The sequence below is a fragment of the Cygnus atratus genome, chromosome 11, assembly GCF_013377495.2.
Source record: "Cygnus atratus isolate AKBS03 ecotype Queensland, Australia chromosome 11, CAtr_DNAZoo_HiC_assembly, whole genome shotgun sequence".
Classification (NCBI taxonomy): domain Eukaryota; kingdom Metazoa; phylum Chordata; class Aves; order Anseriformes; family Anatidae; genus Cygnus; species Cygnus atratus.
The window spans coordinates 12,218,384-12,242,655 of NC_066372.1; the positions used below are offsets into that span (position 1 = coordinate 12,218,384).

The 24,272-nt window shown below is 37.1% G+C and overlaps 1 protein-coding gene across 9 annotated transcripts in view; it reads left to right on the forward strand.

Moving 5' to 3' along the window:
- ADAMTSL3 (ADAMTS like 3) overlaps positions 1 to 24,272 on the forward strand; it is a 190,632-nt gene that overhangs the window by 136,219 nt on the left and 30,141 nt on the right. For all 9 annotated transcript variants that reach the window (XM_050712921.1, XM_050712922.1, XM_035554592.2 and 6 more), the window contains exons 13-20: positions 2,127 to 2,331; positions 3,226 to 3,373; positions 4,799 to 4,883; positions 11,668 to 11,954; positions 19,064 to 19,193; positions 20,271 to 20,463; positions 21,132 to 21,311; positions 22,108 to 22,261. In XM_050712921.1, the coding sequence (XP_050568878.1) occupies positions 2,127 to 2,331; positions 3,226 to 3,373; positions 4,799 to 4,883; positions 11,668 to 11,954; positions 19,064 to 19,193; positions 20,271 to 20,463; positions 21,132 to 21,311; positions 22,108 to 22,261 (1,382 nt within the window). The remainder of the gene's footprint in view (positions 1 to 2,126; positions 2,332 to 3,225; positions 3,374 to 4,798; positions 4,884 to 11,667; positions 11,955 to 19,063; positions 19,194 to 20,270; positions 20,464 to 21,131; positions 21,312 to 22,107; positions 22,262 to 24,272) is intronic.

The following is a 24,272-nucleotide window of genomic DNA, read 5'->3' on the forward strand; positions in this document are numbered from 1 at the left end:
ATGCCTCCATTTATTTCAGACTTGTTGGACTGTTGAGGATCCCTTGACAGCTGTGGGTTCTGGAAAGTATCTCCTTGACTGCTTGCCCAAGACCCCCCTTTTCCCCAGTAGCCATGGACCTCACTCCATCTTGAAAATGCTTATGAGAGTATGGGATCTGGAGTGTGTTCGAAACTGATGAGATAAAGAAAAACAACTATAAAACTTTATGCTATAAACACTTGTGAGGCTAATATTACATATAGCACAGTGAGCCTTATATATATAAATCCATGAGCTGCTAATTCATTGAACAGTTAATTGCTCTTTAGTTCCTGACTTTTTCTTTTTCTTTTTTCTTTTTGGGGAAGAAAATGGCTTAACACTGGTCATTCATTTAAATCAAAGAAAGAAAAGTGTAGTTGTTCCTCTTCAAATGTATTTTGCACTAGTGATATGATATTGATATTTAGGCATTTAGCCTTATTCTGAATGCTTTTGAGTATATATTCTATGGTTAATGTTCCATGGCTTGCTGTATGTTTTATACTCATTCTTCTGTTGACCTTAAGCATGATTAATATGTTTTTATAGGCAGTCTAAAGAGTTGCTTAAAACAGGAAGTATCCTTGATTTACCTACCATCATAGAAAATGGGTAATAATTACTTAAATTTGCCTTTGATTTATAGGCCTCTGTCTCATCTACTCCAAAATTCTGACTTCCTCTATGATAGTTAGTCTTGAATTGATTTTGGAGGGGTATTGTAGTAGCTGTTGTGTTCATTTTTCATAATGGATATGTTTTTTTCTTATGATCCTTTCTGAGCCCCTGTGATTGTCAGTATGAAATATTTCTAAACAAGACATTGATGTACCATAAAATGTGCTGCAGAACTCAACCATTTCCCATAGTTTTGGTTTTAGTTTGGGTAGCTGATGGAAAGAAAGCAAGAGATAGGAGGTGAAGGGTGAAAAAAAATCCTATGGTGCTGAGTGGAAGCTATAGACAAAGGATATAGATGCTTGTAATGTGTAAAAGTGGCAAGAGCTGGAACACTGAGGTTAATTTTTGTTGCAAAGTGGTTGCTTAAATGTACATTTATGCTAAGACCAAGAAATAACTGAAACAAAGCTTGTAACCTAAAAACATCCATGTTCTTAATCCAGAACATGCAGTAATTTCCATCTTTACTGTAGCTAGGTCTAAGACTGTGCATAATTGTCCATTCTGAAGACATTCCCTCACAACCAAGTTGTTTTTCATGCTTCTGTTGGAGGCTACTACCCCACAGCCCTACTCGTTGGCAGGGCTGTACGAGTTTTCCTTAATCTCTGTATCTCCCTGCTTCAGGAGAAATCAGCTAGGTTAGCTGAAGTGGCTGAAATGGATGAATAGCTGCCTTTTACTTGAAACAAGTTGGAAAGTATGAATACAAACTCATTCAATGGCATTTTAATGTGGGTGGGAAACTCTTGCAGAACTGTAGTGGTGACCAGCCAAATGGTACCTGTTGCAATTTAATTTGTTCAGGGTCCTTATGGATGAAGACAGTTTGAGCTGAAATAGCTGATTTTGTCCAAAGCAAGTATTAGAATTGCCATAAAAATTCTTTCATGAACAGGTTTTTTAAGGGTAGTCTGCATAATGTGGGCAGCAATGAGCAACTGTGGGTAATAACAACCTCAGTCAGCACAACCAGTTCTGTCTTTGTCTTTGGACTTCATATAATCTCAAGTCTGGTCTCTGACAATGGTAAGAAAAGTACATGTGACCATGTAAATTAACTGTGAAAAATATTCTTTTGAGGTGATGTAGACTATTCGCAAGAAAATCATTCCAGTAATCAAACACGGTATATTTAAGGTCTTTAACATATATGTGAGAATTAGACTTTCAGATATTTTGGGAAACTTACTTAAATTTATAGTTCTTTGTCTTCTCATTTTGCACATGAATTTAAGTCTTGAATAATGCAAGTTAAGTCTAATTCAATGTATTTATATTCAGTGTGTGGTAAGAATCAAGCAACAAAGTATCAGTGAGCTTTAATTACACTAATGTTGGAATCAGTATTTTGCACTTTAAAAGAGTTTAGAGGAATAAAAAATAGCCTTGTTTTTAATATGTATGAGTTCTTTTTCCAGGTGGGAACATAACCCTTGGACTGCATGTTCTGTTTCCTGTGGAGGTGGTATTCAGAGGAGAAGTTTTGTGTGTGTAGAGGAGACCATACATGGAGAGATTCTGCAAGTGGAAGAATGGAAATGCATGTATGCCCCTAAACCCAAAGTCATTCAGACCTGTAATCTGTTTGATTGTCCTAAATGGGTGGCAATGGAATGGTCTCAAGTAAGTTGAAAAGCAATTTGGACGCTTATTATTGTGTTTTTTTTTTGTTGTTGTTTTTTTTTTTTCCTTAAAGAAATCCTATATTCATATGTTACCGTGTATTTGTGAGCTCAGGGCTACTGAAAAAAAAAATGCAAGCATAATTCATAGTACTTACTAGGAGAAGTTTGTGCTAAGTAACTTGGCCTGATAATAAAAAAAAGTTAACGTCTGTGTAGAGAAAAGCACATAGAATTATTTATGCCTGTTGAATTCTTGCTTTACACGGAGGAGAAATTAGAGTCAGAGGTCAGACCCCTTTGCAATCAGGTTGTTTGTCTCTCAGTTCTTGATAAATGTAATCTTTCACTCCATATAATAGCTAAAGGCATGGCTGTCTAGGGGCTGACATGTCTGCAAGGGTAATTTTCCAGCATTCTTACCTTTCATTATAAGAACAAGAACATAAAGCCAACTTATCTTGGCTGTAGTTATCTGATACAGTCAGATAGCTCAATGCTTCTATAATTCCTTAGTTCATCCAAATGACATCACTGACATGTAGTGAAGAAACAATTCTTGCAGCACGTCTGACCCAGCCTAAACTGAAAATGACCACTCTGAGAGAGCATATTCTCAGTACATAGCCCCTTCTGTTTTAGACTGTTGCCAATCAGATAAGCTTTATAGAACCCCAAGAAATCATTTGTATTCCCAAAACTTAGGCATTTTTTCCAGCATCAACCTTCTTTTTATTCACCTAGCAATGCAAGGTCACATTCACGTGTCTCTGATATCTGATTAATTCTGGAAAGACTTTAGAGAACATACCAGTACTTCAAACTTGCTTTTTGTCAGTATTTGTAAACAGAATAAAAAAGAAAGAGAATGAGATGATTACATTGTCTCCTGCAGTGCACAGTCACATGTGGCCGAGGCTTACGTTACCGAGTAGTGCTGTGTATTGACCACCGTGGGCAGCATGTCGGTGGCTGTAATCCACAACTTAAACTTCACATAAAAGAAGAGTGCATCGTGCCAATACCGTGTCACAAGCCAAGAGGTAACTGGAATTTTGTCTGGGTCTGTTATTGTTTTACATTTTTGTTAAGAGAATTAAAAGCCCCTGGTAACCTTTCAGAAATGCCAGAAGCTGGAATTTACTAGGACTTATTTCAGTCTTGGCAGAAATAGGCATTTTAATTATTGGTGCTAGGAAAAGTGTCCTGCTGATATTCTTTGCTGATAATGTGGTCAGACTGTCATGAAGTGAACATGCTAACCAGCTCTATACAGCTTGGTCAAACTGGGAAAACCAGAATTAACGAGTTCAAGATGTTGAGGAAGAGTTGTTCAGTAACACTAGAAATGAGAATGATAGTCTGTATGTGTCATCTGGGATGTTGTTTGTTTGCATCTCATGAAATGTGTCAACATTCTCAGTGGGCCCCATCAGTTCATTGAGTTAAAGACAAACTAGTTTCTTTCTCCTCCATTTTTGTATATATAAAATGCCTGGTGAATGAAATGGCAAATTCTCTAAAAGAGTTGCTAGGGCATAAAAGAGTAGATATGAAGGTGAAAGGAAAAAAAAAGGTGTATGTGTTGGGCTGGTGGTGGGGAAGTAGTATGTCTTGTCCCTTGCTCATTTCTGTCCCTCTGGGCCCAGAAAATTTTGGTTGGTGCTACTTTCATCCTTTTTTTTCCCCTACATTTCAGACATTCACCATAAAAATTTACACAGAAAAGGTGCAGGTTATCTGTAGATGACCTTATGTTTCTCTACATGATGTTTTCAGACTCCAGACAATTCTTCAAGCACAAAGACTTCAGAGTTAAACCATGAGGTAGAAACCAGCACTGAAATTCTAAGAACCTTTTGTGATTTCACTTAGGTTTGGAGGTAGACATCCTCAACTATCTAACAGTACCCCAAGAAAGAAATCACAGAAGTTTAGGATGTTCAGACAGATAAAAGAAGCTAGAATTTTTGATTATTTTTTTTTTTTAATGGTGAATTGTAATTTTGGTAAAGCTGGCTAACTTGGTTAGCAAAAATAACATTTCACATGAAAATCTAATGAAGCCACTCCATCTGCAGAATAATGTGTTTTTGCTTTGTTCTGACTTCTTTTTCAGCTATGAACTTAGGTTATGATGATAACCCATTACACTGAAATATAAGCTACAATCTAACAGAAACTGCCTGCACTTGGGGAAGATGTAGGAAAGAAGTCAAAGATTAAATAGAAATAAAACTGGATTACTGGTACCCTATTAGTAAAACATAGTGTCAGGATGGAGCTCAAACATCATGAAGAAATTTCCTAATCAATTTTGTTTTATTATCCAGTACATCTTTATTCAAAAGCATTAGATCAACAGGCAATGTAAAGTGTGAAATGTTAAGATGAATAATGCTAGCATCTACTACTTGCTTTATTTTTGGAGGAATTGCTGAGGTGTTTATTTTCTCTTTCTCTACCAGAAAAAAGCCCTGTGGAAGCAAAATTGCCATGGTTTAAACAGGCACATGAAATGGAAGAGACCAGAACAGTCTCAGAAGAGCCAGCGTAAGTACATTGTCTTTTAGAGTGCAGAAACATTTCCAGCATATTTTGCAGATCATCTGGAATGACTGTTGCTCTGCAGTTTGCTTTGACATTTGGCCCTCCTTGGAGATGAGTTGTGTTGTGAGCTGTTCCTAATTTTACATCTCAACAGCTTTGCTTCTGGAGCTCCTGTTCTGGATGACACAGAGCTACTCTATTAATAGTGTTCCTATTATCATTCAAGCAATGTAAAGGGATCTTAATTTAACTTAATTAAGACTAAAATTAATGCATGTGGAAGCATTTCAGCTGATGTGCAGTAAATAAGTTCAGTTTTATCCCAGACATTGCTGTCACCTCAAGAATGTAGTGGTTCTATTAAAAATGTACTTTGTAGGGTTGCCAGGATTTCCTTGGAGTGGGAGGGGAACAATGCATAAAGGAAGTGAGAAAAACCTGCTGATCTATAAGCTTAGCTGAATCTGTGGGGATAAGCTGTGACATTTTACACACGTGTGTGTGAAATAACATCTGGATTTTTTGAGTCCCTTAAAAGCTGATGAGCGTAAGCCTGACAACACTTATGTCCTGGGAATGAAAGCATAACCTAAATCCAGCTACACTTGTTCCTGTCCCTTGTATGTTAGGACATCTACAAAGTTGCTTGTATCACTGTGTACATTTCATGCATATATTCAACTAATATATTCAATATTTAGTATATAACTTTCTAGAAAGTAGAATCTTTCTATAAGGGTTTTGTGAGAGTTTTTGAACAGTACTCTGTTGTGTTTAGCCAAATTCTGTACTTGTTTGTAGCAGGTACAGTTTAAAATAATTTAAATGAGCTTACTGAAGCTCATCTAACTTTGGATTTATATTGCTGTATCTGAAAGCAGAGTGTGCCCCATAACCTCTTATTTTAATTCCTCCATCTAGCTATTCCTGATTTTTGGCACACATGCATCAACAGGTGTGATTATGAGTAATAAAATCTTTACACCTGCAGTGACTCACAGAGGAAACCTCTTGCCAAACAGGTGTTAGCATTGTTATGGTGACTGTACTTTAAACTTTTTCCTGGACTAGCCTCTCAAGTCAAGGGTCAACCTACTGTGAGTGGTTATTTCACTCTCCAAATTGGTGGTCCCTGAATTCAGGTAGTGTAGTAGCAAAGTTATAAAAATAAAGGGTGATTGTCAAAGGGAGTGATGCAATCAAATGTGCCTGTTGAATGTCAGCATATCAGGATGAACGTATAGGAGGCCACATCTCAAGAGGATTCAGCATGAAGCAATAAAGAAAATCATCTCTAGCATTACAAAATAATCCTGTGGCAACTGTGCACTAATGTAGTCTCTAGGTTTTTAGGATTCTTCAGCAGCAGTCTGACAGAATAAGCAAGGAGGACTGGCAGGGACACAGCATGCTAGTTTAGAATATATTTAGAATATAATAGAGCTGAGCTGGAACCTTTGTAATGGGTTCCCTCTTACCTTTTCCTCACAAAGAAAGCAGTTATTCATGCTTTCCTAGACATGACTGATCTATTCCTCCGTGGCCTCGCAGTGTGAATGCAGCCATGTGTTCTTAGTGTATGTTCTGTCATAGCTCAGTAGCATTGCAGTTTCCTAGTGTTTTTTTTTCTCTTCACTTACTCTGGAATTCTAGCTCTTCCTCACTTTCATTCCTGATCCTTACTGTGTCCCAAGGATCTTTCCTCCACATTTTCCAGAAACATCTTCACCCACATCTAAAAGGTTTCTCCAGACACTTCTTGCTGATGACCCTAGTCATCTGTCCTTCTCTCTACTGTGCTGCTGAGGTTCTCTTGCTTTCCTAGTCAGGGTACTCTGGGCTCTCCTGGGACCCGGCTCTAATGCTCCAGCCAGATTTGTTTATTTCTACCTGCTGCCACCTGCTCTTACTTTACTCTTCTAAGGAAGCTGTCGAGTAAGGAGAAATGAGAAATAACTGATGCCTGACCTCATTTGTTTTTGCAGATTGCCTGTTGGTCATGTAGACAGTGCTTTGCAAACAAAGCAGTTTCTCTCTAGATGCTTTAAATCTTATGCCCTAACTGCTCTGGTCTTTTCTAGCTGGAGTAAGTTTTTTGGGTCAGGGTTTAGGATTTTAAAAGAAACTGTGCCAGTAGGTTGTTACTTCTCCCAGAGTAAATTATAACAAGATTTCCTTCTGGTTTGGATATGTTTCACTTTGTTTTTTGTAATTTACACGTGATCCAGTGTGATAACTCATAGCCCACCTCTCCCTAGCAGGAGGCTTATCATTTCCTTGGTAAAATGCCATCACTTCTAGTTTTAGTTATTCTCTTGTCATACAAACTTAAACCACAATATGAAGTCTCAACTTCTAGTCCATCCTCTTATTACTACTGTCTTTCTATGCTTTTGTGTGATATTTTAGTTGATAATGAATAAGAGAATAAATGCAGCTGCGTTTTAGAACCCACAAGTGGTGGATATGCCAAAAGGAGCTTGTGGAAGATAAATAATTCTGCCGCTGTGGTCTACCACGGTTGGTGTCCTGAATTTACATAGAGAGGGAACGTTCAAAAGCTCCTTTTTTTTTTATTATTAGCAATATAAAAATGACTGCCCTTAAAGTGAGGCCAAGAAAAACGTAGGTCTGACCTTTTTAGTTTTCAGTTGTGGAATGTGATGACAGTTGATACCGATCATTATTTTAAATGTTCTTCCCTCGAGCCTTCTTAGTTACAGTGGGATTCACAGAGAAGATTCAGCAAGATTTTTGCATCTTTTTTGTATCATAAGTTAAAGAAATAGACACCTCAACTGCCTTTCCGTGTCATGGTTTAGGACAAAATTGAAATGTCTTCAAAAGCTGATATATTTTTTCAGCAACCCGAGCTAAAAAATAATTACTTGGTTTGTGGAGTTGCACTCAGTAAAGGTGAAATATGGTGTGTTTCATGAAGGTTACTGCTCATTGTGTTTCCCAGTCATTTTCACAGAAATGCCCCCATTGTGCCCATGGTGATAGACAATTACACATTTTTCACTTCTCTGAAAATTTTCTGGTGATTTTGTATATCGTTACACTCAAGGTTGATAAAAACTGACAGTGCAACTCCACTTAGATCAGGCAAGGGTGGTGCTTCAGGGAAGGGTAGGGTGCCAGCACTGTGGAAGAAGTTCTGCCCCAGTAAGCAGCCAACATTTTAGATGCTTCTGCAAAATTTTATCCAGGCTCATTGGCGCAGTAGGGTTGGACTGGAAATATCACAAGAGCAGCCTTTTTTTCAGGATTTAGGCATTTCCTGTCTTAACTGAAAACAAGAACTGCAGGCATTAAGAAAAAAAAATAAGAGAGAGTGAGAGAGAGACACCATGTTTTCCAAGTCTTCAGAAAGCTGGAGAAGGCTGTGCTGAGTTAAGTTTTCAGTTCAGATTTGATTGAGTTGGGTTGGGCTGGTCAGTCCCCTTTTTACCATCAGTAGTTTAAGTTACTGCTTTATTTTCAAGGTCATCCCACACAGACTTTTTCCAAGTGTGCAGGTGAATGCACGCTTTCCTTAGTGTTAAACTGGTAACAATGCAGGGTGGACATACTCTCCACTGCTTCTGTAGTGTGCACATCATTAATACCTGCACAGATGACAATGGAAGTATAAGATTTTGAAACTGCCCTGATAAGAATATCTGTAGAAAAAATTCTAATTGTGAAAAGTTGTGCCTACTCCAATCTGCATTTTTTCTTTCCTTTTTTTTTTTTTTTTTAATCAAAGAGTAGTCTCATCTACAAATGTAAAGGTCTTAGAAAAGTTTGAGAATTACAGCCATCTGATCGAATCCATTTTAAATTCATGATGATTTACAGGGCATCATAATACAAGTGCTTTGATGGTTCTTAATCCTGACCTGAAACCCCTCTGAGTGTATGCCCAACAAAAGAAGGGTGAATTTCCATTTGCTTCAGGGAAGTATCAAATCCAAAGCCTTGCCATATGTGTGCTGTGAATGCCACTGAATAAAAAAAATATCACTTCCAAGGTTGATGGAATTTGATTTAATGATCTGTGTCACAGACTTTGGCTGAGAATACGTTGAAAATTAAATCTTAAAAATAAATAAATAAATATGAACTCAAAATTCAGATATAATGCCAACCTCTGGAGCTCTCACACTCTTCAATCAGTTCCTTGTTTGATTTATTATTATTATTGTTGTTGTTGTTGTTTTAACCATCTCCATTGGCTTCTTTTTAAGGTACCTATAATTAAGGACTTTAATAGCTAGTCACATGACTAGCTTAGCAAATGCCAAGGTAGAATAAAACATACTTTAGGGTGTTGTTGTTTTTGTTTTTTTTAATCTTCACTGTAAAATCCAAGACACTAATATTCAGCAGGAAAACCTCAATTATAATATAGGCTTGCTATAAGTCACAGAAAAGAACTGATAGAATTTTCTGAGTTTCTTCAATTGTTTGCTAAATGAATGGATTGCTGTGGTTCAAAATTGCCTTTCAGTTATACAGGATTTCAGAAGAATGCATCATACGTTATTTTTGGAATTTTTTAAGGCATTCAGCTAACAGTATACAAAACTAACACATTTCTGGTACGTTGCTGTCATACTTTTACCAAAAAGAGTTCCTTGCTTTCAGACTGTAAACTCTTAGGTTAGTGGTTAGAACACTGACCAACTCTTTTCAACTGTAAATGTCCATCAATTTTGTATTTCAAATTAGATACATAACTACAAATGGACTTATACATCTTTATTTTTGTTAATACAGAAACCGGTCATTTTTGGAGAAAGAAGTCAGAGTTTTGTAAGCCTATGCACAATGACTTTGATCCAATAAAACCCTTAAGCACAAGTTTAACTCTGAGCATGTTACAGTCCTACAGAATTCAAGACTGCTAATACATTTAGTCAGGCACATGCTGAAGTGTTTCATTTAATGAGGGTGATTTTGCCATGGCTGCCCTAGGTAGTTTGCATGACTGTCTTTGGGAAGACTGTGAAATCTGATATTTAAGGGTAACGCTGAGTTTATCTGCTGGAGTAAGAGAAATCCTTCCTTCGCATCTTTTCCCACAGATATTCATTTAGAATTCATTATCAAAAGCATCTGGCCATTGACCACTGCTAGATTTGCCATTGAACTCAACGACCCATTAAGTTGCACTGATATGACGTTTACTCATTTTTATTTTTTTTACCACTGTAGGACACAACCATCCATCATTTTGACAACACTCTTTCAATAAAAATCAAACTGGTTGTGTACTTCAAAGGTTGTCAAACCTGTGAGGTGGTGAGCACTTTTAGTTTTCCTTGGTTTCAGTAGGAGCAGGGAATACTGAGTCCTTTACTGAAGTCTGTCAGGGACTTCTCCTTAAGTAGTAGTTATTTACCTTTTAACTTTTCTTAGAATTAGGAAGAACAGATATTCTTTTCTTCCACAGGAAACAATCTGTTTTGGGGTCTATCACAAGGATAGCTTGGGTGACTATGCCATGAAATGAGTTAGAGTATCCGCACAGGCTATCCACTCATCTGTTCTCCTTTTTCGTATTTGATTCTTCCTCTGTATATACTGGCAAGAACTAGTTGGCTCAAGATGATAAACTCTCCACAGGATCAACCACGCTGTGTTGACATTTTTCTATGCTTACTGTGTATGCAGATTGTAAATACAATTTTTTGTCAGTCTTATACAACTGTTCCTATATTCATAAGGCAGCTTTCCTACAGTACAGAGGAAGAATATTCTTAACCAAAGATAAGGAGAAAATCTTTGAATCCTAATTTGATTTTTTCCTTTCATATACATTTTAGCATTGGTCAAATATGTTCTCTTACGTCTGCCAGCTGTATTTTGATCAACATCTGTATTTGAGCATATAATAAAGTGCAACTGCAACCTTTGTAAAAAATGTTCTGTGAAACTCTATTTGATTTCTTATAAATTGTACCCCAAAGCTACTCAAGATGACTTTATTAATGAAATTCAGCCCTGTGGCTTTAGTGTCATATTGAAAATTATCATCAGATATTAATGTGACCCTCAAAGTCAGAGAATATTATAGACTGAAAACTACTTTTATTTAGTAAAGTCATGATCTGTAAAATAAAATTTTACTACAGTTCATCAGAAGCATAAACGCCTTCTAATAAAAATGATGGATTATAGACTGAGCTAGTTAGACCTCTTTATTGAAGATGAGAGGCTTCTTACAAGATTAAATCTTGAAGAACAGCCTGAGGTGTTGCGCACTGGAGAGGGCTACATTTGAAAGTGCTTTTCTTCTGTCTGGTCTCTGATTATTAGTATGACAAATGGTGACCGCCTTTCTCATAGATTTAAGTAGATGGCAAATACACTTCTGGTATATGCCTAACTTTGTGTACCTGGGGAGCTAAATGTATTGTACAGTTATGTCTTCATGGAATTTTTCCTCTTTTTCTGCTGTGGGAGTTTGCGAGGAGATCTAGGTGAAGTCTTTTTTTTCCCCTCCTAAAAAGATACAGTTTTCCCTGTTCCTCATGATTTTATTTTATTTTATTTTTGCTCTTGCCTTCTTTTGCCTTTTTCCTACATCTTTTCTTCTGTATTGAATTTTGAGAAATGGTCTGGTTTAAAATAACACACTTGATTATGCATTCAATTTAAACATGGAATAGTACCATGCATTGCCTGCCTTGTGTATAGGCATACATTTATGTTTTAGTTATGCTGTCTCTGTGCACACCTGGACACAAGTATATGGAGTTAAATTCAAATGTTTTTATTGCACTGTGATCATTTGCAGGTTTATTCCAGAGCCTTGGTCTCCATGCAGTGCCACATGTGGCAATGGCATACAGGTGCGAGATGTGAAGTGCCGAATTCTTCTTGCATTTACTCAGACCGAGGTAGAACTGCCTGAGGAGGAATGTGAAGATGAGAAGCCCCCCACGGAACGAGTATGTCACCAGCCATCCTGTGACAGTGATCCTGTCCCCTACGCACCAGAATTTTCACATGCTGAAGATGGGAGTGTGATTTATGACTGGGAATACATTGGTTTTACTCCTTGTTCAGCCACATGTCTTGGAGGTACTTTTATATAACCTTTCTTTTCTCCTTTTTTTTTTTTTTTTTTTTTTAATCCTGACTTGTGAGAATTTGGAATTGTTTGAAATTACTGTTTCTTCTACTAGTGTCAACCTGAACTAGCTATGCTGATATGTAGAAAAACATGGAGCTTCAACTTTAATATTTTTTTTTTTAGCTTATCAGTGGAGTAATTTAAACTATGTTTTCTTTATTTCATACATTCAAGCAGCAGGGTTTATTTGACTAAGTAAAGTGCAAGAACTCTTTGCCAGAGAAACTTTCTTCAGTCTTATTGCTGCAGGAATCTTGGCTGCCAGGCAGTTGGTGGTAACAGTACATTTAATGCATCAGTGATGGGCCTGATGAATTCCCTTGTTAATTAATCATTATCTTCCAAAATGCTACAATCTTCTGCAGTGGAGTAGGAATACAAAATTATGTTTTCTATATATTATTACACATAGAAAATTATGTGTAATATAGATTGTTTTCAGTCTGACTAGCTTTAAGATCAAACAGGAGTTTGTTTAGGTCTTCGTACAGTATATCACTCTATAGGAACTCCGTGCCATACATCTGTCTGCAGGTAGTTAGGCACATTCCTTTTCGGATGTAATCGAATCTCCCTGTCGTCCTAAGTACATGTAACTAGACAAGGTTGCTGGTGTTGCTACTACATACAGTACTTTGGGACTGAACACAGAAGTGAGTTATGAAGTGTTAAGTGGAGGCAGTGGAATTGTGAACACACCTATATATGACAGGAATAATGACATCAGTGGGAAGTGAAGACAGTTGTACCCATAGAAGAAATAAAAAATGTAGGAAAGGGGGGAGCAGCTACAATGGGAAGTGAAGAGCCCAGTCTAGAGCTCATAGAAAGCAGCCTTCTTTTGTATTATTCACCAGTTCAAAACTTGAAGCCAGAATTTGGGATGGATGCCCCTGAACGCTATGGTAAGTGACTGATAAGTGCATCCTTTATCATTTACTACTGCTATTTGCTGATAATATTGATCCATAGGAATAACATCACATGCACAAAAGGTGATGCATCTTACTCCTCCACTACCTTCAGTGGACATGACCAATAGCAAGGCTATAGTGCAACTATGTATGTATACCAGTGTGATGGTAGCAACAGCTATTGCTACAGTGTCTCTTTTTCTTCATTTTGAGGGAATTGTTTTTTAGAAATAAGCAGAAATGAGGCTTTCATTACTACTGAATTTGTAGTTTATTTCAGATCCCAAGTGATTTTTGTAATGTAAAATCATTTAATTGCCATCTTAAATGTACTTTATTACTTTTTAGCCAATATCTTTCTCAGAGTTGTTCTAAGACTCCAAAGTTTTTGAATTTTGAGAAGATCAGTGGAAGTCTAGGCTGAAATAATCTCTAATCTTTGCCTGCTGTTACACGTGCATATTTGCATTGCCAGTGTTTTCACATGTGAGTTTGTCCATGCAAAAACATTTACAAATTGCACTTAGAGTGCAAACTAATGGTAATTTAAGGAGGCTATACTGAAGACAGCAGTTTCATTTGCTGATACAAAGGAAATTCAAAATGACTGATGAACAGAATCACATCTGGCTTAATTTTGTTCCTGATGGAGTTGAGTATGAATTCTGCCCTGTGGTGAATTTGTGAGGTTGCCTGACCCAGAATTTTCCTGTAGGTGCTCATAATAATCTAACCATTTGATGTGCAGTAGGAATGAGCCATTTAAAGAAGTTTGAAAGTAAATGTCTTTTTCTGTTCTTGAGACTTCTGTGGTATCACTGGTACTATGTCTAGACATTTTTCTTATGTGCTGCTCCCGGGAAATGTGGGAAGTTGTCAGGATATTTTATCAATGAACTGCTTCAGAAGTCCTTTACTGTTATGCTAGTTAGGTAATAGTGATTTTTTCCTTCTATCAGTTCTGGTCTTCATGCTGCCTTGGCAAACACTTTCAAACAGACCAAAAATTACCTGCCGATAAATAGTTTTAAGGAAACCAGACATCTCTTCTGTTTCCAACTTATTGCAGTGTACTAACTAATGATCTCACTGTGTCTACTATTTTTCCATTGTGTAGTTCAAAGGATCTGATCCCTTTCTGCTAAGTTTTATGTTCAAATCTCATTTCAATTAGATGAACTCTTCGGTTACAAGAAATAAATGTTGTCTGAGTTTGGAATATTCCAGTGTGACGTAAATTATATTAGGCACTTTTTCTCTAGAATACATGTATCTAGCAGTGCCTATTAAAATAAATTCCTGTGGGTTTCTGTGTCCTTGGAACTTCCCCCCTCCTTTCTTAGCGCTTGTCCCTCTCTGAATGAGGGAAAAGTCTGCAGGGTCTAAGTAGGCTACAAGGTTTATAGCCATGGTATGAGCAAGGACTGAACCACTGTTTCAGTGCTTGTCACTTGCACTTTTCTTTCTTTTTCATTTTTTAGATCTTCATACAGACTAGACTTTTAATTTAAACTCTCTTCTGGCCTATCTCCAAACCAAATCTAAAAATGCAGATGGTAACATTACTTTTGAGGTATTAGAATTACAGAAAGATAACGATCTGCAGCACATTATCTAACATCACCTTTACTTTCCAGTTCACCCTGTTTACCGGGTTCTAGAGCATTGGTAACATAAGTATTGGGTCATTTTGTGTACTTTCTGCACCAAACCTGTGTGGCTTGTCAAGCAGTGTATTGGGTGCTATAAATCTTACTGCCTTTGAGGACTGCTACGTTGTATTATGCCTCCTATCATAATTAATACTTTCACCCATCTTTCCATGAGTACAAATAAAAGATGTCCAGATTTTCACCAGGCAGACATCACCTTTAAGATCTGTAGGAAACTCTGTAACAATCCTGAAAACTAAAGATCTTCAGTACTTGAAGAAATCCCAAGCTGAAAATAAGCCAACAGTGTGCTCTGGTGGCAAAGATGACTAGGAGTATTCTTTGTAGTAGAAATTGCTTGGAGGTCTCAGGATTTGCTCGTTTTCCCAGAATGTTTTTTTTTTTTTCAATATGAAAATCTTTGGTCCTGATGCCAGAGCCTTCAACATAAGCACAAGTTTAATTTTCATAATATTATGAGTGAGAAGCAATAGTTATTGTCAGAATAATGAGTATGCCTGATGAGAATAAATGTTTTTCTTGTAAACTGTAGTATTTTTTAGTGTTGTCAATCATTTAACTAGCCTACAATATTTTAAATGGATATGTTCTCCACATAAAAAATAACCAAGCTCTTTCTGGGTCTCTGTTCTAAAATGTTATTTATATTCCAAGTACTTCAAAGATTATGATTCAGGCCCTCCAAAATCATTATATAGGCTTAAAAATAATAAGATTAAAAATAAATACATAAGTACTTCCTTTTTTTTTTTTTTTTTTTTTTTTTTTATTCCCCCTCCCCCCTAGGTTGTGGCTTTGGAACCTTTAGGGTGCAGTCAAGTTTTGTTTTCAGGCTCTTGTCTGGACCATAATGGCTAGAAATTTACTATTTTATTTATAAGAAACCTGAGATTCTTAAAAACCCAATGGATTCTAGCCAAATCTAAGGTTTTTTAAGGAAAACAATGGCTGTTGTGAATCTTGCAAATAAAGTCAAGAGCATTTGCTATATTGTTATAGGCAATTTGGTAACTGGTTACTCCTTTAACTGGTTTCATTAACTACAGAGGCTGTTTACTCTTTTGCAGAAGGAGCATATAATAGCATTGCCAGTGTGAATAGATTTACAGAAAGGCTTAAGCACATGTCAGACTTGGAACTTCTTCTGAGTTGTTTTCAACTGATAGTGCATGTTTTTAAGCAGTCATCAAACAGAGAGTGTCTGATAGAAATAAATGTCTGTCCTTCCTCTTCCAGGCACACAGCTGAAGACATCCAACCTCTTACACACACAGCAACTTTCAACCCCCATTTTCTTTTTACTCTTAAATAAATAAGTAAAAGGCAGAAACAAAAAGTCTGTGAGTTTTCTTTTATTTCCAAGCTTTCTGATCTTTTAACACAGCTTCATATACTGTATATTTCACTGCACAGAAAAGCTTGTAAAAGAATGTAAATGTATGTGGTTTGAATGCTGGGTTAAAATAGAAAATATTCTATTTCACTGAATAGTAGGATAATTACTACAATAGTGCATCAGATTACTGTAAAAATACTTAATGCTCCCTGCTGCATACATAATGTTTTAGTTAAATTATCTACTATGTTTATATTATAAGCCAAGAAAGGCATACATATAAAACTTTGCTTGTTTGAATAATGGATTTTTCCATTTTCCAATTTACATAGAATAAGAAAGTTATCCACGATTGAAGTTCCCAACTAATGTAAAATTATAGTTGGGGGTGAGAAATCTGACTAATTGTTGAGACGTTTTGACAACTACGCTCAAGCAAATGCTGCATCAATTAGGTGTAGTTATTTATTGAATAGAGTCCTTAAACTGAAAACCAAGGAACAGGAAGGAGGGGGAAGGAGGATATTTTGACAGCTCTGCAATATATGTTTTGTCCTTACAGCATGAAGTGAGGGTGCAGTTTTTCTTGAAATAAGGCCCCCGTGGGGAGGAATCACTATTTCACTTTGTGCCCTGTAGTTAAGTCAAATGAAGGATACACAACATTATCAACGTTTTATTCTGGTAACACAATGAAAGTTAGGTAGGTTGTGCTGAAAGGCAGAAGTGGTTTAATGAACTCCAGGTGGCAAGCTTCAGTCACCTGGTATGGCATGCCTTTTGTTCATTTGGCTGACCAGTTTAATTTTTATAACACTGTGATATAAAGTTCCTGTGGGATTACTGCTGACTTAGATGGTCTGAATGGAATTTCATTTCATTCCCCTCCTTTGTGTGAGATATTAATATTACTTATCACAACCTGGTCTAGAGCAACATTACCTCTGAGTATAGTTTTCCCACAGGAATGCAGTGAGATCAGCAAAGTTGAAGGTGCGTAGCACAGAATAGTTTTTGACTGAAAATAGAGATTATATGGATGCTTTATGTGTGCTTCACTGCTTGCCTGGTAATGTCATTCATAAGCTCCTCCTGCCAGAAGACAATTTCTAAAACTTTGTTTCTCACCTGCAGACTGTCAGGTGGGCATTTCCGATGTACGTAAGGGGACAGGGAAGCTGCTCTTGTTAAACAAACACATGGGGAGAATTGGACAGAAAACTTTTGATTATCATGGTTGTCAGTCTAGAAAAAATAGTAGAGTTCCAGAAAACATGTATTTACAGCTTTCTTTTGCTTGAGCATTTTCATGTCTGTGTTTATTGCCTCATGGTATTTGTTAAAGGCTTACTCTCAGCTCTGACAGTGAAGTATGTTATACTCAATGTGCGTGTTCTATGTTAATGTAATTATCAATACTTTGATGTAATAGCAATGAATAGGTTGTCAATCATATTTAAGGTCAGGTCTTCTGTTCTATAAAAATTCATTACTTTGTAGATGTAGTCAAAACATTTATATAACAAGGTCTTTCAACTGCAAATGAGTCCCACAGGGGATCTAGAGGTCTACCAGAAAGCCTAAAAGAAATTGGAATGTATGTTATTGTGAAAAATCACTGCTGGTCTATACCTGCTGAAGTGTCTGAAGTAGTTGGACCAGTTTAAGTGTCTCAAAGAAGGATCGTGACCTGGGCTGGCTTGTTTGCTGGAGTACATCGGAATTATTTATAAATGGAAGGAACTGTTGGCTCATGAAAAGAATGACAGTGTTCATGAATGTGTTGTAAAAGATGGAGAAATACGGACCCTTGGCATGGACACAGAATTTTGTGTCGGATCCATCAACGAGCCCACTGAGACCAGAGCAGCTAATGATCAGCCAAGAAACCTTTCCTGATGTACAGTTGACACAGAAACAGGAGTACTTGTAGTAGCCTCTGTGTAGCAATAGTGGTCATGTTGTGAGGTATTGTCATAGGTGATACCATGAAGTGGTTAGTGAAGGTTTCTAGTTAGAAATGCAACCCCTTTTGAAACCTTATAACTTTGTCGTAAGAAAAGAAATAAAAGTTTCTGCTAAAAGCAGCTTTGTATCCTTACAAAATCACTGGAGATAAGTGAAGGATAATGAAATGGATTTAAGTTCTTTCAACTGTGACTCGTCAGAACCCATTTTTACCTGGAAGCAGCAAAATATAGATTTCAGCATTTCAGTGCTTTTCTGTTCTATGGGATTATGATCATTAACATTGCTCACATAGAACATCCCAGATACCCAGGATCCTCAAAGTACTTCACAAGCTGTCTTGTCTTTTGTGTACATATGGGTGAGCTTTGAAATGGACTTTCATACTAAACAATGATATATAAGATTGAATAGTTAAAAAGTTTTAAAATAATAATTTTTAAAAGTTCACTAAATGTGCATTTGCTAAGCTGACTTGTTCTAAAGCAAAATTCTATTACATGTCTTTTTCAACTCATAGAATTTTGAGTATTAGTAATCTTTCATGCTTCAGTAATAAGATCCAGGTTGTAAGCGCTGCAGATCAGAAGGTGCCAAGAATGGTCACGAGTAAGGAAAGCTCAGGACTGGATCCGATTTGCTGCCTTCAGCAAAACTATCGCACCTCTTTGGACCTTTGTCATACAGGCTATGTTTAGACAGCCATTCTCCTGACTTTTGTTTTGCAAGTTTTCTGCATTTTTTATTACGTCTTTCACAGATCTCTGGCTCCTTAAATTCAAGGTTAGTGAGAAGGTATCGCTTGTACCCTGGTTTTGGTAATGACACCGTTAGTTGGCCTGAGACCATTATACAGCCAGGCAGACGTAGAATCTACTGATGGAGAGGGGGAGAGAGAGTATATTTTCTGCTGGTTTTCGAAGAGGTAGAAAGTCAAAGCAAACATTTTAAATATCACAGGAGCAGTTTCTACATATAACTCAAATACATTTTGAAGATTAAATGGATAAACTATCTCAGTGTTGGTTTTGACTTGAGAGGTTACTTTTAAGCCTGCCATCACATTCAGTGTTTGGAGCTTTTTTACTGAGTGTTATTCAAGAGTAAGCTTTACAGAAATCTTGTCTGTCTTCAGTGTTTCATGAGTGTTTTCCTTTTTAATCCAGGAACACAGGAAGCCATTGCAATGTGTCTGCATGTAGAGACAAAACAAGCTGTCAATGAAACCCTGTGTGACAATTCCAAGAGACCTCCACCAATGACTCGGGCTTGCAATATCAAGCTTTGTCCTCCAAGGTACACTGTAATAATGAAATTAACCATTTATTTGCCACAATATAATTTAAATAAACATTGATTTTCTCAGAAAACGTCCAGATTGCAAGACTGTGGTCTTGTTTTGGGATGAAATTTCACTACTTCTGTCTTTAACAAAATTTTTGGATTGTGTTTGATGATGGATTGTGATTTTTTTTTTCTTCACTCCTTTTCCACTCTTTACTTCTCACTAATAAAACAGGGAAATCTCTTCTGTGAGGATGTTCTCCAGAGCTGGAAAAACAGCCTTAACTGTTTGAAATTTTTCACTAAAAACTAAAGTGTATTTACTTTCAATTCTTACTGAATGAAAAAATAGACTGAAATTATGATTTAGTTATTCTAATGTAATGCCTTTTTAGTAGCCCCATCTAGTTCTTGCAGATTTCTTATGTGTGCATGGAGATCCTGGCAAAACAACAACAAAAAAAGTCTAAATCCAAGTAAACTTAGCTAGTTTGGTCACTTGTAAGGGCCATATGTGAAATTTTGACATGTGTTGCCTTATTTACCCACTTTTGATCTCTGACATCCCTGATCCTTTGCATATTGTTTCTAAAATGTGTTTGCAGAAACCACCTCCTGCAAAATGTAGGGAATAAAAGTTAACAGGAACAGGATGTTTTATAGAAAATGTATACACAATTAAAGAAAGTTTTGTAAATGTAAGAAAGGTCTATTTACATATTTACATTTATAAAAGTAAATGTCAGCAGGTTGCCAACAGGCTATTTTTTTTTATTTATTTCTTGGTTTTGTTTCTTTTTGTGTGTGTGCATGTCTTTTTATTAGAAGCATTTTTCAAGTAAATTCTGGAGTCAAATAAATTTCCTTTGACATAAGTCTATTACTTTATTGTGAATACTTGTGCATTTCTTCCTTCCTGGTAAGTTTATAAATCTAGCTTGGCCTACCAGCCAAACCAAAGGGATGTTTCATCCATCTATCAATAAATATGCCTTCAGTTATTTTTTGCTAGGTTCTGTTTCGGTTTGATTTCTCCTTATCCAAAGTGAGTTGCTAAAACATGATCTTTTGGCTGTGTTCTTGGAACAGGTGGCAAACCGGCCCCTGGAGACGGTGCTCAGCTACCTGTGGAGTTGGGATACAGACGAGAGATGTATACTGCCAGCAGCCAGGAGGGTCTACGGTTGCTACTGAGGACTGCAAAGACAAAAAGCCTCATTCTTTGCAAGCCTGCAACCAGATTGATTGTCCCCCTGTTTGGCATGTTGAGGAATGGCAACAGGTATGACTGGGTTATAGAAACAGTTTAAATGTAAGCAGTGTTCCTCTGGTTAGGTACTTCAAAATTTCTAGCCTGAATAACATGGAACATAGCTTCTAGATATTGATTTTAAGAGTTTCAACTAATTTCATTAGAATAAATCAATCCAGAGTCAAAAATACCTCTTTTCACTACTACGCCAATGAATACTGACAGGATGAGGTGGTAAGTTGTTGGTTTTTTTTTTTTAAAGGATTGCTGGGTGCTAAATGCTGGATATCAGTTACTCCAGACATCACCTCTCTTTCTATACTCTGCAAATGCAATAATATACTTTTGAAGATGTTTGTTTGTTTATTTATCTCAAGAACAATGTTTCCTAACTCACAGTAGGTATATTAACTGATGCAGGGCATGGTCAGATCTACATGTAAAATGCATGTTTTCTTTAAGATTTCTGTTATTTAATTGCATTCAGGTGGGTTAACTTCTCCTCATTTCTAATATATTAACTAAACATTTTAACCGAAGAATCTTCTACAAGCTGCTTGCTTTTTAATTGAAACTAGATGTCATTTTTCAAGTGTGCATAACTATGGGGAGCCTTGCAGTGTTTATGCGCCATAATGGTGTGATACATAAGCACAGACGTACATGCAGGTCTACATGCTATGTTCTTTTCTTCTCAGTGTTCATGTACTTGTGGAGGAGGGATCCAGACCCGCAAAGTGTACTGTAAGCAACTGTTGACAGACGGAAGCTTCCTGAAACTCTCTGACGACACCTGCCAGGAACCTAAATTGCCAACTACTAAACCCTGTGCAAAAGTTGACTGTCCTCCTCAGCTCATTGTAGGAGAATGGTCCAAGGTGAGCAGCCCCCAACGGGGGGGGCAGGCGGGGGGCGGGGCTCCAAAACCTTCAATTGCAACATGATCTCTATAGAATTCTACTTGGGTGAATAGTGGTTGATTGGAGCAGTAAACTCACAGGGTAGCTGAAGGTTTTGCAAGACACGTACCTAGACTAAACTGTGCATACAGTTGTTGTGCATCCCTGCCTACAATCAGACTGTTTATGTCCCTCTTCCAGAGCTGTGTTTGGGTTGCTGAAAGAAAAGCTACAATGCATTGCATGCATTCTGCCAGACATAGTTTGGTATTTAATATTTGATATTTTAGCTATCAATTATTTCATAGTACAGCTTCTGAAAAGCAAATCTTTGCTTTATTCCATCACGTTTTCTCCTTTCCCATTTCATGTAAGCATGCTACCACTCCCTGTTCAAAAAGATTTATAGGAGGGCATTTAGAAACTGCAATTCATGTTTGTGCAATATGAACTAGGAGAATGGGCTGAGAGACTTGACACAGACTCTTTAGAATGTGCTGATTTGTTTCTCTGGGATAATAGATTGCATTGCTCTGTTCTCCCCATGGTTGGACATAAAGAAATACTGTCATGTTATTTTAATCGTTCCCGAGTTGCTTGCTGGAACAAGTTAGCTATCTTATAATCTTATTGCTTGGAAAAGTGCAGAGGGTTTAATGTCTGGATAACACAAGGATTCATATGGAGAAGAGAGCTCTCTGTCTCTCTCAAACTGTTTAAAATTAGTATGTGTGGCATGGGACAGCAAGTTTAGTTTGCATCCTTCCTTTCACAGTGCTCAGTAAGCTGCGGTGTTGGAATCCAGAGAAGGAAAGTTGCCTGCCAAAACCGAACAGCAAAGGGCCAATATGTTGCATTAAATGGATCAATGTGTAGTGGTCTGTCTCCTTCACTGCTTGTAAGGTCTTGTCAGATGAATGACTGCAACAGTAAGTATGTTACTTTATGTAGTTTCCTGTTGATTTGGAACGATATATTTATAAAGAAATATCTGTACACAGGTTAATTCACTCATCTCCCTATACTTTCATAACATTACTAATCTGGCATAAATGGAATGTCATAATTACTAGACCAGTGATAACAGGTTTGCTCTTAATTTATTTAGTTCCAGTCACAAATAAAGGCCAGGTTCTAAAGAAGTAGTTTCTGAATACACTTTAATGTTATGTACCTCTCACACTCATACTCACCTACATATGATTTGATTTTTTCTTTTATCCTTTACAGTATCCCAACTGTGAAAACATCCGTCAATTGAGTATAAATTTCAAAGGATGTTAGAAAAAATAAGAATCCAGTTCTGGCTTGTGTTTTCATTGCGTGTTTGTATTACACTGGACATTTAGTCTATTATGGTAGAATTCAAAACCTGACATTCTGTGCCAGTGATAACTGTAGGTGTAATTTCTGTCTTTCCTTATAGAAATGAGAATCCCAGTCTCATGACTTTTGTAGGAATTGATGACAGTAAACAAAATAAATAAATAAATTAATTAAAAATCACAGTATTTTTATTACTGTGTATAAAAATCTATTAAGAAAAAGCTGTCTATAGGAATTGTATAATTTGGGCACAATCTGGTTATGATACTGATGGTAGTTGTACAAATTGCATATGTGTAACTGCCATGGAAATACCTTGCCAATACAATGGTCTAGTGGGAGTTGTCCCTGCCCATGGCAGGGGGAGTTGGAATTAGATGATCTTTAAGGTTTCTTCCAAGCCAAACCATTTTATGATTCTGTGATAATGTATGTTCAATTACATACAGTAATTTACAATGAGCAGTTCTAAATGTTGTTTCGTTAAGACAAAACTTGGCCTCTCCTTCCTTTGTAAACAAGAGTATCATTTTGTAGGTTTGGTAGCAGGGAGCTGAACAGAAAGGAAAAAATTGAGACTATCACTTTTTAGGTATGGGGCTGAGGAAAACCAAAAGCTTTCATAAGTGGCCTGCTTTTGATCACAGATCACAAAGATAGACATGTTTTGACCCAATTAATAGTGCTATCAAGAAACAGCTACTTTATAAATTTTGAGGCTTTGCTTTAAAAATTATTCACAAAACAAAATAAGAAATAGAATAATTACTGATTCATACATAATATGAAACTTCTTTTCCTGGCCTGCATTTCAGATTAACATGCCAAAATCCTGAGGTTCAAAACTCCACTTAAATAAAGCCCTGTGGACTTTCAGGAATGTCCTTGGCATAAGGTTTAATAAAATATTTTGAGCTGCATATCTATCTGAATTTAATTAATTGTGGATAGTTGAATGGCAGTTTAGCTGGTTTGCAAATTGTATAGCACAGACTGATATTAAAATTACATTGTCAGCTTCCACCACAGTGCCAAAAAAGCAGGACACTGGGCTGCACAGGGAATGTGATTGAACTGAATGAATATGGATCAAAGTGACCAAAGTTATCCCACTGTTCTCTCCCTTCATCTCCAGAACTGTTTGCTGCAAGGGAGGCCCTGCAGCTCAGGTCTGCATGGCAAGTACCTGGCTACAGAACAGGAGGGCAGGGGAAGGCGAGACATGTCCATACACCTAGTTTCAATCTGGGTTTTGCAGAAGGAGCCAGGGCAGCAGCAGCAGGCTTTGGATTCACAGTAATGTGCAGGAGGCATCTCCTCCTCCTGCAGCTGTGGGTTCAGGCCCCCCTGAAGGGGGAGTGGGTAGAAGGCAGGAATATAACACGGCCTTCAGGTGGCAGATGGCTAGCAATGAAGGGTGAAGCAGACTCTTTAGTGTGGTGCATGGCATGCATGCTCTTAGGGGTTTTTGGTTCTCATCTGTGGCTCAGATGAGCTCCTTCATTTTTATTGTCTCGTGACAGTGCTGGAGCTTTTTATACTTCATCTTTTACCCTGGGACTAGTGATTGAAGCAGTTTTCTACTTAATATTGGTTCTATTAAGTCAGAACATT